The following is a 24806-nucleotide window of genomic DNA, read 5'->3' on the forward strand; positions in this document are numbered from 1 at the left end:
CAAATTACATTATCTGTTCAGCAGTTCATCCATATGTTGTGCTTATTATTTAAGTGTTTGGAAGGAAGGACGTAAAAGAAGAGTGTAATTTAATGAGTTAGCTTCCCTTTTCCTATATAAAGCATAGTAGGGTCACCTTCAAAATTAGCCATTTCTTTCATTCTCCCCGCAAACATAAGCCACAACAACAGAACTTGGTGAGGAAGGCAAACTAAGGACACATAAATGTAACTGTTTTACTGATACCTATAAGTAGTGATGTCTTCTCAGAAGCTTCTATCTAAAACAGAAATATAAACTTAGATTAAGTCCCCTGCAACCAAAGAAAAATTTCTAAACAGCGGTAAGGAAAGGGTAAGAAAAAGGCTTTTGCCATTCATCATGCTGAGTGTGACACCATGACTCAGATGCGATTCAATAGGAATCCAGTCTTTTATTAGTCATCTCCTTCAACAGGATTGGACACACTTAAATAATACCACCTAGTTCTTATACAGCACTTTTCATCAACCACTCTCAGAGCACTTTATAAAGGAGGTCACTGTCATAATCCCCACTTTACACATGAAGAAACTGAGGCACAGAAAGCAGAAGTAATTTGCCTAAGCAGCCAGTGGTGGTAGAACCAAACCATTCTGTCATAAACAATATGGACAAATCTCAAATCATCCTGTAATAAGCCATATGTATACGATCACTTCAACATTCATAAATGATCTTGAAAAAGGGGTCAACAGTGAGTTGGCAAAATTCGCAGAGAATATAAAATTACTCAAGATAGCTAAATCCAAAGCAGACTGTGAGGCGTCACGAAGGGATCTCACAAAACTAGGCAACAAAATGGCAGTGTTGATAAATGTGAAGTAATGCATATTGGAAAATATAATCCCAACTATACATACAGAACGATGGGGTCTAAATTAGCTGTAACCACTCAAGAAAAAGACTGTGGAGTCATTGTGGACAGTTCTCTAAAAACATTGGCTCAATGTGCAGCAGCAGTCAAAAAAGCTAACAATGTTAGGAACCATTAGAAAAGAGATAGCTAATAAGACAGTAAATATCATAATGCCACTACATAAATCCATGGTGCACCCACACTTCTGAATATTGTGTGCGGTTTGTGTCACCCCATCTCAAAAAAGATATATTAGAATTGGAAAAGGTACAGAGAAGGGCAAAAAAAAAAACAACAACAAAAAGATTAAGCATAAGGAACAGCTTCCATATAGGCAAGATTAAGAAGAGAGGGACTATTCAACTTGAAAAAGAGACAACCAAGGTGGGATATTATAGAGGTCCTTCACACCACTCACGATTTGATAGAAGCGAATAAGGAAGTGTTATTTACTCCTTCACATAACACAAGAACTAGGGGTCATGCAATGAAATTAATAGGTTGCAGGTTTAATACAAAGAAAAGGAAGTACTTCTTCATGCAACAGTCATCCTTGTAGAATCCATTGCCAGGTGATGTTGTGAAAGCCAAAAGTATAACTGAGTTCAAAAAAAAGATTAGAAAGTTCATGGAGAACGGGTCCATCAGTGGCTATTCGCCAAGATGGTGAGGAATGTAACACCATGCTTTGGGTGTTTGTGGCAGGGTGCTGCTGCAAACACACCTAATCAGCCCCTGCCACAATCAAGGGGGATAGATTGGGGCTGGATGAAAAGTTTTATGTCTGCTTTGCGATTGGCAACACCTGCTAGCCTGATAGGCAGGAGCTACAAAGGCTGGGAACGAGCCAAAAGGAGGGAGGCAGCCAGAAAGAGAGGTCAGTCAGAGAGGGAGGTGGTTACTGACCCAGCCTGTGGTAGGTGAGAAATCTTTAAGAACTGTATATAGTTGGACACTGGTGGTGGGAAAATGCCTATAGACTAAAGGACACGGGTGTTGCATAGAGCTGAAGTCTCCCTGGACATCCCTGCGTCCTGTGCTGCTTCCCGCAGCTCCCATTTGCCGGGAATGGTGAACTGCGGCCACCGGGAGCTGCGGGCAGCCATGCCTGTGGATGGTCAATGTAAACACTGTCTCACGGTCCACCAGCGGATTACCCTGACAGGCCGCAGGTTGCCCACCACTGATCTAAAGCTTGTACCGCTTCCAGCACAGGAGTGTTGCAGGATTTGAGGGGGTGGATTACCATACACCCAGGTCACGGGCTTTTTGTAGCCGGGGAAGGTTCCCAGAGGAGGGTCTGACGTGGCTCCGGGAGCAGCATCTGCAGGGGAAAAAGAAGTTCTGTCCCTTCCCAACCTGGGCTGGGCCTAGCAGCGAGAGCTCAGCACATGGTAGCAAGCCCCGGCTGGGGCAGCCCCAGCCCTGCCCCTTTCCTACAATAGCCAGATTTCACGGGGGAGATCAGATTTCAGAGTCTGTGATGCATGTTTTACATCCATGAATTTGGAAGTGCCCTAATCATATTGCTACACTGTAATTGAATCCCTTCCGCTTCCTGTTGATGATCAAAGCAGTGTAAAAACTATATACTATCACTAGATATATTCTGTATTCACATGATAAATTGATTTCACAAAAAATGTGAAGTTATACAATGTTATCTGTAATTAAAAGTTATTTCTCTAGGGAAACTAAAACAGTAGATGGTGAAAAAAGACAACTTACCATGGAATCCCTCGGTAAAGGCGTTAACTGAACACTGTTTACAAATTCTTGGCCCTTCTCTTGTAGCAGGTATTTGCATCTATAGTCACAAAAGATTTTAAATTACAAAAAGCATTGTACACATGGGAAAATAAACAAAGCTGAACACACAATTTTCAGAAGAATTTGGGTAATTCTGCATTTCAAAGAATATTTCTGCTCTTGAAGTTCTTTCTCTGAAAATGTAACTGGAATCATAGATGTCAATTAAACATTTTAAATAACATTCTGATAGCGAAAGGAAGTGAGCTTCATCAACAATGTTTATTTGTCATGGACTCTCAGCAATTGGAATCACAAAACTTTACATTCACTGGCCATGGTAGCCACAATCACTGGTTTATAAAAGAAAAACAAACTTTGCAAACAAGGAAATACAATATAACTTTTAAATATCAACTCTTTTTTAATCTTTTTGTAAGCAATGAACCACAGTCATGGACAAACAGACATTTTCCTTACCTGTTCTATCCCTCTTTTCAATATCTTTTATGCCACTCCAAGCACTTGGGTATAGCTCCTCTCTGCCAACTGATGGAGACAGTACAATGGATAATTCTCGATAATGAGAATTCTTGATAGACACAGAAAATTCTTGATAATGGTTTGCTGGCTCTGAAGAGTTTAGCTGACTTTCCAAAAGCAGTTAATATATGAATTACATCCCATAACTGAGATCTTGAAACTCAAACGTAAGAATAATTTACTCACCTTGTGCAGTAACAATGGTTCTTCGAGATGTATCCCCCTCTGGGTGCTCCACCGTAGGTATGCTTACGTCCTGGTGCTGCTGATTGGACAACTTCAGTAGCAGTGTCTATTAGGCCAGCACATACACGGTTTCTCCTCGTGGCTTGCCATGAGGCTAGTCAGAGTGCACGGCTAACCCCCTTAGTTCCTTCTCTACCATAGAGACATTAACAAGAACTCCGAAGTAGGAGGAAGAGGGTGGGCTGTGGAGCACCCATAGGGACAGACCTCTCGAAGAACCATTGTTACTGCACAAGGTGAGTAACTTCCTCCTTCTTTATGTCCCTATGGGTACTTCACTGTAGGTGACTCCAGAACAGTATCCCTATTGGCGGGTTGGATTTTGGAGTTGGGTCAGTTACAGATGACAGTACTGTGGAGCCGAAGAGGGCATCGGAGGCAGTGTCCCCACTGATGGCATAACGTTCTACGAAGGTGTGGACAGCCAGCCATGTCATCACTCTACAGATCTCCAAGATAGGGACATTCTTAAAGAAGGCGACAGATGAGGAGATGGACCTCATGGAGAGCGTACAAATAGTATCTGGAGGGGTCATATTACGACCCCGATAACATTGTCTAATGCACTTTGAGACCCATTTATAGAGTCCCTGGACCAACATTACTGAGCCCCTGGATCGTCTCACAATGGCAAGGCAAAGCTTGGGAGACTTCCTGGAAGCCTTTGTCCTATCTAGGTAGGAGGCAAGGGCTCATCTGACATCTAGTATGAGTAATATAGCCTTCCTGTTGTCTCAGTGAAACTTGGGGTAAAAGGTTGGAAAGTGAATCAACTGGTTCACGTGAAACAGGGGGGTTACCTCATGGATGAATTTTGGGTGAGGCCTGAGCATAACCTTGTCCCAAAAGAATACCATGTAGGGGAACGTGCCATCAGAGCCGCTATTTCCCCTATTCTCCTAGCCGAGGTGATTGCTATCAGGAAGCTGTTTTCATTGAGAGGTATGTAAGTGACAGGTAGCCATGGGTTCGAAGGGAGGCCAAGTCAGTTCTTTCAGTACCAGGTTTAGGTTCCATATGAGGGTATTAAGTCAGGATTGTGGGAAGAGGTTTATTATCCCTTTTGAGGAATCTTTTAGTGGTCAGGTGTGATAGCACTGAGTATCCCTCTACTGGTTGGTGGAAGGCTGTTATAGCTGATAGGTGGACTCAGAGAGCTTTAAGATACTCATGATTTTTTTAGGGTTAGAATATAGTCTAAGATTTGTGGAAGAGCGATGAATGTCAGGGAAATTTGTTGGGAAGTACTCCAAATCCAGAACCTGGACAATTTTTGCAGGGATGTACGGCGTGTCCAGGACTTTCTACTGTGTAATAATACCTCCTGTACCTCCTTTGAGCAGAGCTTTCTAGGTGTTGGAACCATCAAGGAGCCATATCTTGAGGCAAAGAATCCCCATATTGGGATGTAGGGTGTGTCCTTCATTCTGTAAGAGGGGCCTGGGGTGGACTGGAGAGATCTCGGTGGGTATGTTGTGAGCTGTGACAGGTAAGAGTACCAAGTCTGTCTCGGTCAAGTGGGAGTAATCAGTATGACATCTGCTCAGTCTCTTCATATTGAGCAGGACTTTTGACAGCAGGGGAAAAGGTTCCTGTCCCTGGGGAGGAGGAGGAGAGCATTGCCCAGGGAGTGTTTTCCATGCTACTGCTCCAGAGCAGGGATAGGACATTTCCTGTTCAGGTAAGTGGTGAACAGGTCTGTTAGGATATAGATATTCAGGCCTGTCTGTAAAGGCCTATACTCTAAGAATTTAGGTGTATTCTTATCACTTGGCTAGTGATAGAGGTATAAAAGAAAGAATCAAAATCACTGTCTGCTGGTGTAAGGGCCTTCTCTTACTGTGACAGTCTGAGGCCCTGTTCTTAGGCTAAGGCCTTTGGCTAAGCAGCAGAGGCAGCCATAAGCTGGGAAGCAAACAGTCACATCCTCACATTCCAAACTAGTCACACTGAAATAAGGTGCTATTCGGCTGTTAGGAATACAATTCTGTCCTGATAATTCGTATCACCTCCAGAGAAAGGGAAGTGCCTAGAAAATGTAAAAGGAAACTTAGTTTGATAGCATCCTGTCTGGCAAGAACTCACTTATCAACAGCTGGGATGTGAAATCCTCACTTCTGTGTTGTCTTGTCATTGTAGTTCCCACTTTGCTATTGTTTGTCTGTATAATCTCTGTCTGGTTCTGTGATTGTTCCTGTCTGCAGTATAATTAATTTTGCTGGGTGTAAACTAATTAAGGTGGTGGGATATAATTGGTTACATAATCATGTTACAATACGTTAGGATTGGTTAGTTAAATTTCAGGAAAATGATTGGTTAAGGTATAGCTAAGCAGAACTCAAGTTTTACTATATAATCTGTAGTCAATGAGGAAGTGACTGGGTGTGGGTGGGCATGGGCATGTGGGTGAGGGATATGGGAACAGGGAATGGGGGTAAAAAAATTGGAATCATGTTTTGCTAAAGGGGGAAATGGGAACAGGGAATGGGAGTAAGGAAGTTGGAATCATGTTTGGCTAAGGGTAGTAATGGGAACAGGGACACAGGTGTAAGGCTCTGTGGTGTCAGAGCTGGGAAGGGGGACACTAAGGAAGGAAACTGGAATCATGCTTGCTGGAAGTTCACCCCAATAAACATCGAATTGTTTGCACCTTTGGACTTCGGGTATTGTTGCTCTCTGTTCATGCGAGAAGGACCAGGGAAGTAAGTGGGTGAAGGAATAAGCCCCCTAACAAGGTCCATGGTCGGTGTCCCCACGCCACCTGAATAGATCGTGAAATACTACTAGGTTTATCTCCCACTCGTGGTCATGTGGGAATTTGCAACTGAGAGACTGTACACTATCGAGTTTTATGTGCCTGGGAAGTAGCGTGCAGACAGTGTGATGCCATGGGAGATACATCAGTTCCGTCATCTCATTGCTTCCACACAGAAGGAGGGCAACCTAGCTCCCCCTTGTATGTACTACGTACAAGCTATGTTGTCTGTTAGGACTTTCGTGTGTGATCAGCTGGAGGAAATGGGTACAGGCATTCCTGACCACCCTTAGCTCAAGGAGGTTGATGTGAAAGGATATTTCTGTGAGTGATCACTTGTGTTGTGTCATGAGGTCATTTAGATGCGCGCCCCACCCTATGAGCAATGTGTCAGTGGTGAGAGGCAATGATGCGTGGGTTTGCGAGAAGGGGATCCCTTTGCAAACATTGTCTGGTTCTTTCCACCAAGGAGTTTTTGATCCTGGTGGGCAGTGACAGGGATTTGTTGAGTCTGTCCCTGTTTGGTCTGTAAACTGAGCTGAACTACATCTGGAGGCATCGCACATGAAGCCTGACATGAGGTATTACTGCTGTGCCTGCTGCCATATGCCCCAAAAGTTGGAGGCAGTGTTTGACTGATATTTGCGGGCTCCTTTGAACTGTCTCTATGAGCATGGCCAGGGAGAGGAATCTGTGTTTAGGTAGGAGAGCACTGGCCTGTAATGAGTTGAGAATGGCACCTATGAATTCCAGATGTTGCACTGGAACTAGGGTTGATTTTTGGGCATTTTTCCATGGGCCCCGGTCTGTGAACAAGTGCATTGTAGCTTTGCTGACTTGGCGGGCCTCTTGGAGAGACGGCTCTGAGGAGGCAATCGTCCAGATAAGGGTAAATCATGATCCCCTAGGAGCAAAAGTGTGCAGCCACTACTGAGAGAACCTTGGAAAAGACTCTCAGGGCCGACGATAGCCCAATGTAGAGTACCCTGTATCCGTAGTGGTCTTAACCCAGAGTGAATCTGAGGAACATAGTCTGAGAGTCGGTAGGATTGAGATATGGAAACAGGCGTCCTAAAGGTCAACGGCCAAAAAACAGTCTCCCTGTTCCAATGCTGGAATGATCGTTGCTAGAGTGACCATCTTGAATTTTTGAGCCTTGACAAACGTGTTGAGAGCTGAGGTCTAGTATGGGTCTCCAACCCCCCTTCCTCTTGGGTATTAGAACCTTTGCCTCGTAGATGTTGAGGTACTGGTTCTATGGCTCCTAATTAGAAGAGACGATCTACCTCATCATAGTAAACTCTCATGAGAAGGGTCCCTGAAGAGAGATGGGGAAGGGAAGTAAAATTAATAGAGTACCCAATACAATATTATATACTCCCAGGTGCTGGAGAATGCTGCCAGCTGGTAGCCAAATGGATGTATAACGCTGCTCAGCTGTAGCAGTTGGTGGGAGTGGTCTGATGCCTCAACCAACACTTCAAAAGTGGTGCTTGGATATAGACAGCGAAGACTGCAAGCCAGATGGGTCATGCCTCAAAATTTATTTTTCTTTCTCTGTAGCTTGCAGTAACGCTGAGCCAAATATAGGTATGTGAGTGGTTTGTGCTAGCGCGGTGGACTGAATTTTCTCTTTTGTCCTGGCATGTAGACACCCAGCGAATGGAGAATGGCCCTAGAATCCTTCAGGGTGTGAAGAGAGGCATCAGTCTTCTCTGTGAAGAACTCACTGTTTTCAAAGGGAAGGTCTTCAACAGTTGATTGTATCTCCTTCAGGAAGCCTGATAGATAGAGCCATGACGCATGTTGCATCACCTCGGCCACGGATATGGACCTTGCCACTGAGTTAGCTGTGTCGAGGGCAGATTGTAGTGTTGTCTTGTCCACTAACTTTCCCTCTTTCCATCTCCTTAAAATGGTCATGGTGTGACTCAGGAAGCTGCTCAATAAAATTGCTCAGTTCTAAATAGGTTAAGTAGTCTTATTTCACCGTCAGAGCTTGGTAATTAGCAATTCAAAACCAAAGCATTAGCCGAGAAGTATGCTTTCCTCCCAAAAAAGTCTAAACACTTCCAGTCCTTATCGCTGAGAGTGGACCTCTTTTGGTGTTGATGGTCATAGGAATTAATAAGGTGGGAGAAGAGTAATTCAGTCTCTCAGATGGTGTTGGCAGTCTAGATTGTTGACCACCCTGCTGAATCTAATTGTGCATGGATTAACTCCAAGAGATAACCTGTGTACTTAATAGGTGGATACCGCTGATGAATGCACCATGTCCAGATCATTTTGAAGAAATTTCAGTATATCAACATTAAGCTCATGAGTCATATGTCAAAACAGTGAGAAACTATTCCCCCAAATCCTAGCATCCTAACTGGTTTTGGACTACCCGCAAGAACATATTGTAGTTGTGATGATCTTTACCAAAAAGACATTACTTCTACGGACCTGCATTTTCAAAGTTCGTAAAAATGAAATAAAAATCAAGTCCTGGGTTGACAGATCACCTGTTTTTAGAAGGTGGATCCACTCTTCTGTTGATATCTGTCAGTTATGGGTACCAGTACAATATTGGTCAATTCTAGACACAAATGATGAACAATCTGGCTATTGTTTATAGCCTGTGATGAGGTATCCACCCCACATTGGCGTGTAAATAGTTAATGGAGCCCTAGGGAGGCAGCACAGAAAGCAGCCGACAGGAGAGGGGCTGCAAGGAGCAGCCAATAGGGCCTGGAATGCCCATATAAGAAGAGCGGCAGGGAAGAGCAGGTTCAGTTGCTTCCTGGAGCTCAAGGAGGGACAACTGGCTGCCTTGCATGCAGAAGAAAGCCAGCACCCTGGACAGAACAGTGCTGCTAGCAGGGACCAGGGAGCTAGGGAAGAGCTCCTGGCTGGGAGTTGCAGACTGAGGCCCTGAGGCACGAACAAAGAAGGTACTGGGGCCGCTGGGAACTGGCCCAGGGAAATAGACTGAGAGGTTGGAGGGGACGCAGTGTGGGGCTGTTATCTACAGGGTCCCTGGACCAGAAACCGGGTCGTCCCCCCCACTGAGGAAGTGGCTGGACCATTGGACTGTGGTACTGTCCCCCCGGAAAGGGGGAGCACAGAGTGTGGTACAGCCAGAGGGCTGTGTCCTAAAGAGGATGTCATGGTCCTTGGAACAACACGGATCCAGGACCATAAGTGACGGTGGGCAAGACACCACCAGGAGTCAAGCGTACCGACCTGTGGAGCTGATCCGCAAGACAACCAGCGGAAGGTGCTAGCATGGTAGGTCACACCCCATCACAAGCACCTTACCTATCATGAGCCAGAAAGGAAAAATGTATTTGAACAATGGTCTGGGAGCCAGGGGTGCAAAACAAAGAAAGCAGGAAGGAAAGCATAAGATTAACATATGGAGATAGATCCAATGAATAAAGGAATTCAACTTGAGCTAACTCCTCAAAGACTCCATTGGGAAACAATCCTCTAAGGAATTAATTTACTTTTCTAAAACCAGGACTGGGTTGGTGTAAGAAAAAGAAATTGTTGAAAAGTCAAACTAAATTTTCTTCTATAACTGCAGGAACTGCCACTGATGATACTGTATGGGCTTATTCACTGAAGAAGCAGAGTGTTCTTCCTCCAATTAAGTCCAGGAGACTGGGGGCAAGCATGTTATAATTGCTTGAAGGAGGCAGTAGCATTCAGCTCCGTATGTGCTCTGAGACGCGGAAGGATTTATTCTTGTTGAAGGATCCTCTCTTGACAAACTATGGCCATTCTCCCCAGCAATATGATCTGAGCTCTATAAATCTATTCCTAGGAACAGAGACAGAAACTGTAGCCTAGATAGTTTATGGTGAGGATACCTGAAGTTCTTTCTATTTGCAGGAACTGTTGAATTCCCTGGTGCTCTAGTCTGATGAGGTGTCCCCCTTTGAAAGAAAAGGCTGAGAGGCTCTGATGTTTGGTAGACTAACCATTACTTCAAACCTTAGTGACTTTCTGGTTGCTGTTGAGGCTGCCGTAGATCTAGAAGTCTTAAGTGGCATCACACATAAGTGGCAGGACCGAAACTAAACAAGGTAACATCTGGATCCCTCTTATCTTTTTGGTTTTTTAAAAATCACCCAGTCCTTTAATTCCCCACGAGAAGGCTCAGGAGGAACCCACTGAAGGAGTCTGCTTGGAGTGTGAAATTCTGGTGGCATGAGCATATTTCCTAAACTGCGTGAGTGACACAGCCATGCTATATTACTGCAAGGTTTGGAGTGTTGGTACCTGGGACTGAGGCTCTGTCTACATTGGCACTTTTGTTGGTCAGGAGTGTGAAAAAAAACACACCCGACCAACAAATTTCACCGACAAAAGCACCAGTGTGGACAGCGCTATGTCGGCAGGAGACACTTTCCCGCTGACACAGCTACCGCGGCTCATTGACGGTGGTTTAATTATGTTGGCGGCATAGAATAGTTACATGTGAGACCTTACAGCAGCACAGCTGCAGCGGTACAGCTCTGCCGCTGTAAGGTCCGTAGCATAGACATAGCCTGAGAGACCACAAGCTCTTAGTGTTTCATATGCTGCAGCAGAAGCTAAAAATCCTCCTAGAGCTGCTCTGTTCCGTCTGTTGCAAAGGCTTCTGCACACCAGTGTTCAGGTCTATACCGCTTTCTCCTTTGGTCAGGCCTCTCTCCTCAGCCAGAATTAGCAGGATGCTCATGATGGAGATCGAAACAAGTGAACTCTGGAAGCCAGCAAATGGAGGATCACATCAATGTCTCAATGAACATTGGTCTATTTCCAGCAGGGAAGAACTATTCCCAAACACCTGGACAGGGACGACTGGAGAGAGAAATATAGTTTATATTCAAGACATCTTAAGAGGGCTTCATTTTCAAAAGGAAAAAATAATGTGCTCTTTGAAAAAAACAGGTCTCTTTATGGTGTCATGTTGGCCACCAAAAAATTGCGACACCCCAAAATCGCTACTCACTTTTGAAAATTTAGGCCTTTATTTTTAAGTGTAAGTGTGCTGCATAAACAGCAGTTTGTCTTCTCTTGAGACTTCTACATAGCTCACTCCCAATATAATATCACAGCTGCACATAATGCTTATAACATAAGCAAAGAGTCTTCTCTCCAAGAATATGCTGTGAGTGGGAGCAAATGGGCCTCGCTACAGGGCACCTTGAAAGCCATGCTTCCTATGGATGAGAAGAAACACAGCCACCTATGAAGACTCTTACTGCTGCTATAAGAGAGTTGCCTCTCCACAACAAAGTTAGTGAGGACATGGAGGTGATGGTGAGAAGGGCATCTCAACCATTTCAAATTATTTGGATAAGCATCCAAACCACTGAATGCTTAGCCAAACTAAGCCTTTTGAGGTCATGTTAATACATTCTCCCTTTGTTGCAGATGCAACATACTGTAAATGGAAGTGTGCACAACAATACAGTAAAAAGTACCTTACCCTGGAAACCATTTAGCATGTTGCTCCCAAGGGTCTTCATTCTGCTGCCACTCTTGCAGTCCTCCACCACAGTGAAAGCACAGAACATGATCACCATTACCTAAGGGGACAAGTAAGTGTGATGTTGTATACTTGTCAAATAAAAGGCTGAATATGCAAATATTTGTTCTTACAACTGAGAAAAAAAGCTTCAGCAAGTCTTGTTACTGATAAATTGACACATTTTTGGTGCTTTTAATAATGAGCATCTAAGAATAAAAAGGATTATTTTAAACTAGATGTCAATGTAATCTGTGATAACATATGGTAAGAAAAACGAAGTAGCTTCTTGGACTATTTCCACTTTAATAAAAAATTAAAGAACCAAGCTTACACAAATACTGCTTTACTCAATTGTATTTGGCATTATAGAGAGATCAAAAATGCTTCTATTTGCTTACAAGTCTATTACCAATAATTTCTTGTGAGTGTGTCCAATTGTTAAGTAGGCTATAAAAACCACTACCACAAAGTTTCTAAGGCAAAAGCATTTGACACAATTTCTTCTATGTTTTTGATCAGTCTTCTCTGTATTAAGTCTCAGTTCCCCTTAAACAAGAATGGAATTAATTAACAGAAACCTAATTCACAAGGACATTTGCTTATTTGCCTTTTTGGTCATTGGTTTCACCAGTCAAGACTAATAGGCTCTGAACAGCAGTGACCAAGACGAAGAGGATGTGGAAGGAAATTAAATTGTCTGAGCTCTAGCAGCACAGTGCACATTACAATCAAAGACTACATCAGAAGCTGCTTACATATTAAGTGTATTGCAATGAGAGGAGATATGGATAGATTTCTCCCACCGAAATTAAGTCCTTCTCAGCCAATAGGAAGGACGCAGCTCTTGGAATTTACTCTAACAGTTAACCAGCTGGTTGGATAAGCTACCTATTTTGCATGTCTTTCCAATACAGATCCCATTTGGCTGTTGAGCAGCTAGATTTTTGGGGGGATCCCACAGATGATATAAATGTCACCACTAGTTATGAATGTATTCATTTTGTGCAAGAATGTACAACAAAGCATCAAAAGTTTTATTTGGGGGCCAGAGGGGGTAGGAAGAAACCAAGAGAAAACAAATTAGAAAGTCAGTGCTGTAAGAGAACAAAAAAGAGAATCAAATATGGTGAGAAAGCTAGAAATTATCCTTAGAAATCCCTTTTCTTGCTGAACAATAGTACTACTTTGCATTTACCTTCCATCCAAGGATTTCAAAGTGACTTTCCAATATTGATTAATTAAGCCTAATATGTAATTAGTCCAATTATACAGATGGGGAAAATGATGCAGAGAGGATAAGCAGCTTGACCAAGTCACACTAAGTTTTTAAGACTGGAAGCTTTTTGCGGCATGGACCACATATTCCATGAGTTTGTACAGCATCTAGCACAACAGATCCTGGGTTGTTACTAGACTAGAGACTCTGGGTGCTACCACAATATCAACTCACACACAAATAAAAAATAATGGCAGAGATAGGAATAGAACCCAGATTTCCTGGCTCCTAGCACTGTGTGTGAACCACAAGACTACAATTCCTCTTTTTAGGGCAGGTTAGGATAGCTGCGGGTCAGTGTTCCATTCTTTCTAATATGATAAGATAACTTTTTAATGATGCCAGTCATTGTCCAAGAGCCAAAATCTGAACTGGCATACATCCTAAAATGGGCTTAAAAGACAAAGGTCACTACTTAAGATATTCCCTTTATTTAACGTTCTGTTGCTAGAAAGGAGAACGATGTGACATTTCAGATTGTGATCATTCCAAAAGAATGCTTGATATTTTGCATGCCATCTTTCAATAATAAACCAGGAGAACATACCGTATTAGCTATGTCGTAACAACTAATTTGAGTTAAGTGAACGTAGAATTAAAAAGCATTTGAAGACTAAGGTGTTAAACAAAGGTAAAGCCTTAAATAAAAGATTTGTTTTGGCAAGTCATTCAGTGTTAAATTAATGGAGATTCTGTTCAAAATCGTGTCATGCACAAATTCTGCTGCAACAAACAAACAGACGTGAAAACCCCATCTAGCTTACCTATACTATAGAACCCAGCTTCAGCAAGTTGCTCTTTAACAACTGAGTATCTCCAAGTCACAAATGTCTTGATCCGTGCTTCATATTCTGCCATAGATGGATTTCTTGGGTGATCTGCATCGTTTAAGCCACTCCTGCCAACCTCAGCAAAATTAGATTCATTTAGGACACTTCCAACATTTCCAACATCATGGCCCAGGACAAAAAAGCACCTAGGAAAATGCCTCTTATGTTCTGACCAAGCTCGATCAAAAGGTTCCCAGTTTTTCAGTTTTCCACCACAACAAAAGCACTCCACTTGATCATCAACACCTGAGTAATACAGCCCAGCACTGGCTAACTCCTTTGGTGTTAATGGCGCATAGGCTGGCCAGTTGTGAAAAGACTTTAACCTAGCTTCTTCACTGCACATAGCAGGGTTCCTGGGGTACATGCTATCTGACATGTCCACAACCTGCCCAGTTCTCAAAAGGTAATCTGCACTGAGATCAGATGATCTGTCAAAAGAGCACTGGAGGGTTGAATTTCCAGAACAGTTTTCAACTCTGCATTGACAGTTTTGGAGAACAGGATGCATATCTTTTTTTAAAAAATTAAATCGAGCAATAAATTTGCATTTTGGGGAAATTTTTCTATGTCTTCCAACTGCTGAGTCTCCATGTTCCCACCCTTCAATAGTTGCATGACAGCTGAAGCACTTCACTTTGTCTCCCTCTCCTGTATAAAAGAAGCCAGCTCGTGCTAGTGTTGATGCTGAAATAGGACAACAATTTGGAAAGTTGGCAAAAGTCCTCAGTCTGGAGTACTCTTCAGCCATCTCTTGGTCATAGTCACAATCTGGTGTCGCACAAGCTTCAGAGTTATCTGGACTGTTACACGTCATCTCTTCAAGAGTGGGGCTCTCAAATTTCCTAAATAAAATAATGTTTTTTAATTTCATAGACAAAGCAAAAAAAACAACAACAGATCAAACATATTCCTTATGCAACCCCTAAGCAAACTGTGGGAATTAGTGGGATCAAAATATTCATCCTATTAAACAAACGGTAAGGAAGAAAGACTTTTTTTCTTTCTTTGTTAATAACATTTTCAAGCACAGGAACATTCCAAAAGAAATTATATGAAGAAAGACAAGGAGTATTATCATATATGAAGTTTTCTAGTAACACATATGTTACGGATATCTCTTAATTGTCATCTGAACAAACAGTAAAAAGTTAACTGGAAAGCACCTGTGAATAAAAAAAGCGTATAGACTAAGAAGAACATTATTTTTTATTAACAAGGCAAACATTACGAGACTAGGTCTGATAAAAAATATAACAGAGATGTAAGGGGCCTCACAAAAGATATGAACGAAAAACTAAGAAAAGGCCTTCAATCATGTTTGTACTTACATATGATGGTTACTGCTTCCATACATCGATTAACCCATGCTACACTCACAATGTATTTTACTGCTCCAGTTTGGAAAGATCCATGTTCAAAATCAGCCTATTTTGTTATTCTTGTATAAGCAGCTTTACCTTTCTTTTTTAATTAAAAAAGTGCCCATCACACCAGCTCTTAAGTGCATACCATACATAAAATGTAACAAATTTGCAAATGTCAAAATAAAAACAATACCCTGGGATTTGAAATTTAACTGTGAAGACATAAACCCCAATTTTCCTTCAGGTAAAGGCCTGAGCAAACAGACTTTACATTATTCACAGAAGGACAAACAAGATCAAGTTCTGTCAGAAAAATGAGAAAAGGCAATTCTAGTCCCAAGAGTCAGAATAAATGGACTCAAACTGAAGATGTCCTGCCTCCTCCCCTCCAAGACGATTAAATCAATGGACTGTAAAAGCAAGAGTTCATCAATTGATTTCAACTGTTGTGACAAGCACCTGAATATTAATATTTACTTTACTCTGTACAGTGTCTAAAGTTCAAAATACACCCATATAAAAAAAAATACACTTGAAAAATGTTTATACATAAACTTTTTATGTTCTGTTTCCTAGATATCCCAAACGTTTCACATGTTCAGCCAACAGCCTGAATGTTGCTACATTGGTGCTGTGCTGATACCTAGTCAAGCCTTAAACTGCAAGCCTTTTTAATTTACCAATGAACCAGCCTGAACACTAGAGACTCCTGAGTGGAGTAAACACATTTATAGATGTTGTTTCAGTATAACAGTACTCAAATAATCAAGACCTTTGATATATAATTTTTTAACTGGTGGTTTGGGGGAAAAGAGGAGAGTGTGTGTTATAAGATGGGATACGTTGAGTATGGGAAAGTTTTCTGAAAAGTTCTCAACTACTTTTGCCCTTTCCATTATATTATAGCAATGGACACAACGGAGCAGTCTAACAAAATATTTAACTTAGCAACCAACTTTTCCTGGTACTGCTTTTAATAATCTTATATACATACTTATAAGAATAGCCATACTGGGTCAGACCAATGGTCTATCTAGCCCAGTATCCTCTCTTCTGACAGTGGTCAATGCCACTGCAGCACTGTAAGTGTAGAGAAGCCCTGATCAACCAACTCTAATGAGCAAGAAATTAGAGCGCAGAGGCAAGTGTGGGTGGGGCCTAGCCTGAAGACCACCCTCACTCAAGCGCTTGTGGGCTCTCAGACTGAGTCTGCAGATGAGATCACTACAGCTGTGCTGCTATAGTGCCACAGTGTAGATACTTCCTATATCGACAGAAGGGCCTGTTCCATCACTGTAGGTAAGCCACCTCTCTGAGAGACAGTAGCTAGGTTGATGGAAGAATTCTTCTCTCAACTTAGCTGCATCTACACAGGGTGTTAGGCAGACCTAACTACGATGCACAAGTCATGAAATTTTCCACAGCCCTGATTGACGTAGGAGGTACATCTGGCCAAGACTACGTCTACTTAGGATTCGGAAGGTGTAATTTCTGGCTTGCGTAGACAGACCCACTCTAGCTCTGGTTGAGCTAGTTAACTAAAAATAGAAAGGTAGTCATGGCAATGTAAGAGGATAGCTGCCCAAGTAGCTACCTAGCATCTTGGATGGAAGCATACTAGCTAGCCTGTCTTACTGCTGTGTCTACACATCTATCTTTAGTGCTCTAGCTCAATCAGAACTAGCGATATGTGGACTTGAGGTGTAATTTCCAGCTCAAGTTCCAGTGTAGACATATCTTAAGACCAATGGGAGCGGGCAGACAGAAATAACAAAAACTAAAACCCCAGGTGTTTAGGAGAAAGGGATTATCACAAAGAAAAGGGTCTCTCTCAGGGAAAAGGTCAGGTCCCCATTCCACTGCACTCTGTGCTTTCTTTTCCATCATTTCAATAGAGTTTGTAGGGCAAGTTATTTCAATGGTGTGAGAGAGACCACGACACTCAGAAAGAGAAAGAGGAATCAAGTTTTTAGGAGAAAAAAGACTCATCTCAATCCTTTCCTACCCCTCTTTGGGAATTTAAGTTTAATTTTATTTTATTTTGGAGAAGGGGTAGGGAGGTATTATAAATTGAGTTTTTTCTGTCTAATACAGTTCTGAATGGTTTAATCCTCAGGGAGGCAAGCAGCAGCTACCCTATTTATTCTATAACAGGACTCCTCAAGAGGTTGCCTACTGGGATGCTGTCAAGGTTCCTTCCCCACTCTGAACTCTAGGGTACAGGTGTGGGGACCTGCATGAAAGACCCCCTAAGCTTATTCTTACCAGCTTAGATTAAAAACTTCCCCAAGGTACAAACTTTGCCTTGTCCTTGAACCCTATGCTGCCACCACCAAGCGTGTTGAACAAAGAACAGTGAAAGAGCCCACTTGGAGATGTCTTCCCCCAAAATATCCCCCCAAGCCCTACACCCCCTTTCCTGGGGAAGGCTTGATAAAAATCCTCACCAATTTGTACAGGTGAACACAGACCCAAACCATTGGATCCTAAGAACAACGAAAAATCAATCATGTTCTTAAAAGAAGAATTTTAATTGAAGAAAAGATAAAAGAATCACCTCTGTAAAATCAGGATGGTAAATACCTTACAGGGTAATCAGATTCAAAACATAGAGAATCCCTCTAGGCAAAACCTTAAGGTACAAAAAGACACAAAAAACAGGAATATACATTCCATTCAGCATAACTTATTTTACCAGCCATTTAACAAAAGGAAATCTAAACGCGTTTCTAGCTAGATTACTTACTAACTTAACAGAGTTTCTGAGACTGCATTCCTGATCTGTTCCTGGCAAAAACATCACACAGACAGACAGACACCCTTTGTTCCCCCCGCCCCCCGGTTTTGAAAGTGTCTTGTCTCCTCATTGGTCATTTTGGTCAGGTACCAGTGAGGTTATCTTAGCTTCTTAACCCTTTACAGGTGAAATGGTTTTGCCTCTGGCCAGGAGGGATTTTATAGCACTGTATACAGACAGGTGGTTACCCTTCCCTTTATTTTATGACAGATGCATACTTCAATCTTAGATTCTGAGCCCCTAAGGAACACTGTAGCCCTCTTCAGTTTCTTTCCCTCCCGCACTGGCATTTAGCTCAAGGAAGCATGAAGTAACATCTCAAGATTCAAGAGAGACACTTCTAGATCCAGAATCTTTTCAACCAGCAATGTCACTGGATTTGAGAGAAGTATGGAGAATAGGGAGGAAGAAGTCCTCTAAACCTACAAACCAGCTCCAATCTTCACCAGCTGTGGGTTCTCACCACTTGTGTTAAATTAAACACAAATTATCCTTTAATCCCTGGAATTCTGTAATGGAAAGACCAGACATGCAAATACTTAGGAGTGTGCTGAATTCATTATATTCAGTAGTCCCATTAAAAATCAATGGGGTTTCTTACAGTAGTAAAGATAATCATGGCCATGGCCATAAGCACCAACAATGATAGACAATGAGTTTTAATTCTTGGTTTCTTACTTCAGTTGTGTACTGAAATATTTTCTAGCACCTATATATCACTGTTTATTAGCACTAGCCATTAAAATGTGTAAGAAATTTTTTTTACCAGGTTACCACAATAAAAATGGCACATTTTGAGGATGAAAAAATAAAGCCAAACTTATAAAAGTCCACAAGTATGCCTGTAGTTTGACAAGTGAACCACAAATACAGGAGGCCACATCCTACCATTACAAGAGTGACCAAATTATCAGATGCTGTAGTTAGAGGATTTTTTTTTGTTTTGTTTTGGTTTTTGCAAGGAGTAGATAGTTCTCAACTCCTACTGATGAGGGTTCTCAGCAAGGCCCAAAATTGGGTAAAAAGTCACGGCCTAATTCTGAGAACTCTCGCCGGAGAAGTCACTATTCGCACAGTCTCAGACCATCACTTGCATAAGCTTTTGAAGGATCTGGCCCCTATTGCAAAGAGAAATGCTTTAAGTGAATGAATAAATACTAAATTATTAGTGTGTTTTTATAAAGGTCAGTGAAGTATTTAAAACTCTCAAAGTGAATTAGCTTCAGTCTGAATTTGACAGGAAAAAAAGGACAGAACTCTTCTTCCTAGGATACCAATTTACCAGCTGGCATTGCCCCATTATGAGTTTCATACCAATAAGATACATAATCCAAAAGGATGGCAACTGATATTATATATAGTCAATACTTACTGTACTCAAACTTTTTTTTAAAAAAATCTCCATACTGACAGCAATTACTGGCATAAAAGATTTTGGTTCAATGCTACATAAAAACCACAAACTTTTATATCTGCTGCATGCACTAAAAAAGCAGCTTTCACTGTGGAGACAAAGATGAGAAAAACTTTTAAAAACTAACTCAAAAGACATCTAACAAAAGTGTGCCTTCAGCGGTCGGTTTTGTTGTTTCCCCCCCTCTGTATTAATATTCATTACATTTTTAAAGGACAAAATAGATTTTATCCTTTAACTTGGTTATAGACTACTGTACTTAACAACCAAAGGATGAGGAAGAATCTTTCAGATTCAAAAAATAATATTTTTGCACCCAGAGACTACAGTTTGCATTGTCAAAAAGACACAGGTGGCTGCCCAATGAGCACATTAAGAAAATAAAAGGAGTGGGAGACCAGTTCTGTGTTTACAAGGTGTAGTCACAGGAACAAGACAATTTGAGTATATCAGTCTGGTTCTAAACCCTAGATTTAATCACTGGCAATTTTATACATAGTGTAATGACCTCTAAGATTAATAATATGGATATTTTATACCTTGCAGAGTTGCTATCTTTCTATTTGTCTTTAAAGAGCTACATCAGCTGATTTACAGCTCTGACCTAGATAATTGTTTAGATGTTTGAAAGGCAAGGGCCTTCAGTAATTATGCAGAGCATCCGTGGAATCCATTACCTATGGGCTAGAGAGCCAACCCCCGCTTTTTTTAAATAATCAAATGTGAAAAGGTTTGTGTTGATAGTACTTAAAAAAATAAAACAAAAAAAACAACTTGAATTTTAAAGTGCTTCAGAATTGTTTCTGTGAAGAACCCTATATAAGCTTATGGGGGTATCATTATTACTACTAGAATGCATTCATAGAATGCATTATTTATTTTTACTATAGTAGTGTTAGATATATGCAGGCAAGAAAAATATTATTCCTGAAAAGGCTTTCCAAGGGAGTATATAGTTTAAGGTGGAAACCTCAGAAATACTGAAAAATGTGGACCTTAAAACACACGATGCTGGCAAACAAACATATCTAGAGACTACACGTTCAAGATTTCAATATTATGTATAAATAAAAGCATCTTGTTTTATTTAAATGGAAGGTGAAATGGGAAACAGTAAATTAAAAGCTAGGTATTCACTCAGAGGATACCTGTGTCTTCCTGACAAATTGTAAAGTTTTCACAAATAGCGCTCCTTTGGTATCAAAGTAGTGGTTCTAAAACTCTTTTTCTGGACTGCCTCACACAAAATGGCTGAAAGATCATCTTATGATCACCATGGGGTTTAGGGCACAGGATGATTTTTTTTCAGCCATTTTGTGGGAAGCAGATCAGGAAAGGTGTGGGGCCAGGGGCTGCTGTTGGGTTGAGCAGGGCTTCTTCTTAATTTACCGATTCCCATATCTCTGGCATTGGCTGAGAACCAGGGCAGGAAAATTGCCATTCCAAGGTGCTGCAAAGCCAGTTCTAAGGCCTTACTGCTTCCTCTGCTCCAGAGCCGAACCCTGGGTAGGAACTGCAGGTGTACAGAAAGGAGCTGCTCTTAGGGTGACCAGACAGCAAGTGTGAAAAATCGGGACGGGGCCAGGGGGCAATAGGAGCCTATATAAGAAAAAGACCAAAAAATTGGGACTGTCCCTATAAAAATCAGCACATCTGGTCACCCTAGCTGTTCTAGAACTAAAAGGAGAACAGGAACAGTAGCAGCAGGATCTCCTTCCCATCCCTGCTCAGTCTCCCACTGGATCTTAGAAGTACAAGGATATCGTAGCTCTTAATTGGTGGGCTGCAATCCATCAGGCAGCCTTTCATGATCTGCCAGTTGAGCAGCATGGTCATAAAGCATGTCTTTTTTATCCTTATTACTATTAAACTGATTTACTATTTTATAGTACAAACCAACAAATTGAATTATATAGGTTTAAGTAATATCACTTCCTATACAGCCATCTCTCCTCTTTGGAAGAAAAAATCCTCCTTCTCCCCCAATAAGGGTTAGTTTTATATATGTGGTTCTAAAATGATAGCTCCAACTCTGCTATGAGCAAGCAGATCAGGAAATTAAAAGAAACAAGACCCTGTTTACACTCTAAAGATCCACTGGAGGGAAGGAGCCAGCACCAGAAGTTACATGGTTCAAATCTAGTATATTTATTAAGTACACTGGAGAGGGGATCACCATCCCATGGAAACACTTTGGGAGATGACTAGGGTGGGGAGAAGACTGTTCTGACAGTTCCCTTGCAGAGGGTTTTTTTTTTTTTTGGGTCAGGAAAGTGGGTTTTGCCCTCTCCCCAGTGGAAGTAGTAGGGCTTGGGTCCCAAATCTCACAGATCTCATTAATCCACAAAAGGACCTTTACACTGGTTTGTGGATCCTTGCCTCACACTTCATCTATTAGGTGTTCAGATACCGCAGTGATGGGCATATGGCCAGGCGCTCCCCTGTCAGCAGCTGCCTATGAAGCCCTTCAGCAAAGGGCTCCACAATGCAGAAACAGTTATAGAATGTTTTGCACAGAATCTCCTCCTGATGCCAGGGGAGAGGGGAAGAAAACATTACACACTGAGCAGCGACTCAATGTCTGTATTAAGCTCAGCTTGTTTCACTTTCATTTACATTCAGTTTCCAGTCAATTTCATGTTCTGATTCTCACACTAGCACAATACTGCAGTGTGGGGGCTTTGTTTAAATCCAAACAAAATGGAAAAAAAAAAATTTTTTTTAAATCCTTTAAAAGCATTGGGGCTAATAGTTTATTTTAAGTAGAATAGGACTGTTAACTCTAAACTACCTAGTAGTGTCATCTTAAAAACTATTCTACTTTTGTAAAGTGATGCTTTATTGCAAGTTAATTGATTCCAAGGAGTGCCACTTCTAAAAATAGTTTTAATATAAAAGTAAACATTTTATTTTTAAGTAAGCAATGTTTTTGTACCATTATACTAACATTGTTATATGACCACTATAGGTACACATATCTTTCCTCCCAAAATCTCTCTCCTCCCAAAATGTCCTAAATACAATTTTAAATAGAAGGCAAAGTGATTGAGGGGTACAATTCCCAAAGTGCAACATTTTTAAAACTCCAGCCATAGATGTTCTGAAGTACAAAAGCCTAGTCCAGCTAATCTTGATTAATAAATCTGACCATGGAAACCTTTTATCACTATGACTGCAGTCAGCTGCATCTTTTCAAGCTCAGCACTGTCCTCTTCATGATATGCTGATCAGTACCAGACACAAAGAGATAACTACAAAGCTGGTGTAATTGAATGCAACTTCACTGATGTCAAAGTACTTGCTTACACCATGTCTGAATTTGTCCTAATAATCTAAATATATTAGTAGTAGTAAGGCACTAATTTGGCAAAGAAACATGGGTTCCTGAAAAAGGTCGAGGCCCTCCAATGAGCTCTGTGCAAGTAGACCCCTGTGCTTGTACACTTATTACAGAATCAAAACCTAGCTCTGTTAGCACCTTTCTGGATTCTTCTGCTGAAAATCTATTCTTCACAAAAACAACATATGGATGAGAGTTGACAACATATTTTTTCCTTTTACAAGCGCAGAATATTGAGAAAGCAGGGTTTAAATAACTGGCATATGTTAAAATTCACTGACAACCTTTCTATAGCACTTTACATTTCAAGGACCTCAAATGCTTTCCAAACTATACACCACACAGGTTTAACTTTAGCAGTGGCTTACAAATATCCAAAAACTGACTGGCACTTCTTACCCTCCCAGTCACTCCTCACGTTTTAAAAATGTAGATTAGACAAGGCAAAGTATCACATGGGTGACGCTACAACTGGCACACAATGCCTCCCTGTTAAAGGCAATAACATTAGATTGATGTTATTAAGCCCAGCCAGGCTTATGGCAATTTTACTCTAGTGATGTGGCTGTTACTGCTTCTATGGAAGAGACGTAATAACAGACATGATGCTGAGGAACTAAGAAGGAAAAAATGGGGGAGAAGGACATGCAGAGATGATGATCAAAACACAGCTGGACTGCTACATTTTAGGATGGAGACTGTATTTCATTCTCTTTTGTCTATCAGCCAATTAGACTGGTAGTCAAAATAAACAGAGGCATTTAAATCTAAAATTTGTATTTCTCTCCATCTGAATGTGCATGCAGGGGAAACGCTCTCTAACACAATTTAATTCCAGCACCAAATACACAGATGAATTACTTTACTCACATTGGCAAGGGAGCAAGAAGTAGCTGTTTAAATGGTTCACAACAATACTTAAAACAGTAGAAGAGGAAAAATCATATGTAAATAAATTTTAGGAAGAACTGAGGTGGACAAATTGCAATTCATTCATTGATTTAGAATTTTAGCCAGAGCATCAAGGCTCACACCTCCACTGAAAGCATAACAGGAACTTTAATGATATGTTATCAGGATCTTAGTTTTATATCTCATTCAAAAGCATCTCAAAACAGAACTGTGTCACCACCACGATGATAGGACACTGATTCAGTATTAATGCATAGAGAAGAGTGCTACTAATTCAATCACCAATATTATCTAGAGCAGCATCAAGCTTTTCTTTGGAAATGTGCCATATTGATTTTAATATCTCATATTGCCAAAATAATATTCCTATATTATACAATGGTTTTATACAATTGTTATTACTGATAAAATGGTCAAGACTTAACCAACATATGCAGAATGCTTTATCACATAGTAATTGTTAATTACACTGGCTGCCTGTTGCTTCACACTTCCGAAGTAATGTTTCAAAGGAAAAGAGGAGATAGTCTCTATGTGAGGGAAACCATCTTCCATCTGCAACCTTCCAACTACCCTCCCCCCCACCCGCAAAATCACTGCTGCCTATATCCTACAGCAATGGAGACATTAAAATACCTCACAGATACACTGTGCTATATTCCATCCCAATAAGACTCAATATGACACCCTGTCCTTTTATCTTTCTTTGTATTTTTATCCAATGGAGAAGACAGTCATAACACCACAAATTCCATCAATTTCAAAACAAACCATTATAGTAATTTCCCAGATACACAAAGCACTCGCTTTGAGCCTGGTACATATGGAATATAAAGTCCAGTGCATTCCATAAGACTGTCTTTAAATTTTTAAAGTAATTTGAATCTTTTTACATGGAAAATTAAAATTGTATTGTTAAAAAATGTCTATAAAAGCTATCCATTCTAACATGTAATAAGTAATTCTGTATTATTCAAACTAAACAAGATAAATATATTGTGCTACAGTAGCATAACAGTATTAAAAGAAGCACAATTAGTGAAAATAGTTAATTTAAAATATATTAGTAAGTTTTTGTTGAGACACAGATTAAGAAAACAGACAAAAGATACCCATCTAAAAGCTATGTCATAATACTTTGCAACATAAACAGCAACCAACCTGAGTTCAATG

General features: G+C 41.0%; 1 protein-coding gene and 1 long non-coding RNA gene across 2 annotated transcripts in view; one reads left to right on the forward strand and one right to left on the reverse strand.

Annotated features, from left to right (window-relative positions):
• Positions 1-7866, forward strand: part of LOC144270111 (uncharacterized) — a 46971-nt gene extending 39105 nt beyond the window's left edge. The window contains exon 3 of the long non-coding RNA XR_013347108.1: positions 7843-7866. This is a non-coding gene — a long non-coding RNA (uncharacterized LOC144270111). The remainder of the gene's footprint in view (positions 1-7842) is intronic.
• Positions 1-24806, reverse strand: part of XIAP (X-linked inhibitor of apoptosis) — a 50455-nt gene that overhangs the window by 8047 nt on the left and 17602 nt on the right. Inside the window, exons 2-5 of the mRNA XM_077826346.1 lie at positions 13738-14648; positions 11656-11755; positions 2627-2705; positions 247-280 (exon numbers count right to left, since the gene is read on the reverse strand). Of these exons, the coding sequence (XP_077682472.1) occupies positions 247-280; positions 2627-2705; positions 11656-11755; positions 13738-14620 (1096 nt within the window). The 5' untranslated portion in view covers positions 14621-14648. The remainder of the gene's footprint in view (positions 1-246; positions 281-2626; positions 2706-11655; positions 11756-13737; positions 14649-24806) is intronic.

Source organism: Eretmochelys imbricata, chromosome 9 (genome assembly GCF_965152235.1).
Source record: "Eretmochelys imbricata isolate rEreImb1 chromosome 9, rEreImb1.hap1, whole genome shotgun sequence".
In the NCBI taxonomy this organism is placed as follows: Eukaryota; Metazoa; Chordata; order Testudines; family Cheloniidae; genus Eretmochelys; species Eretmochelys imbricata.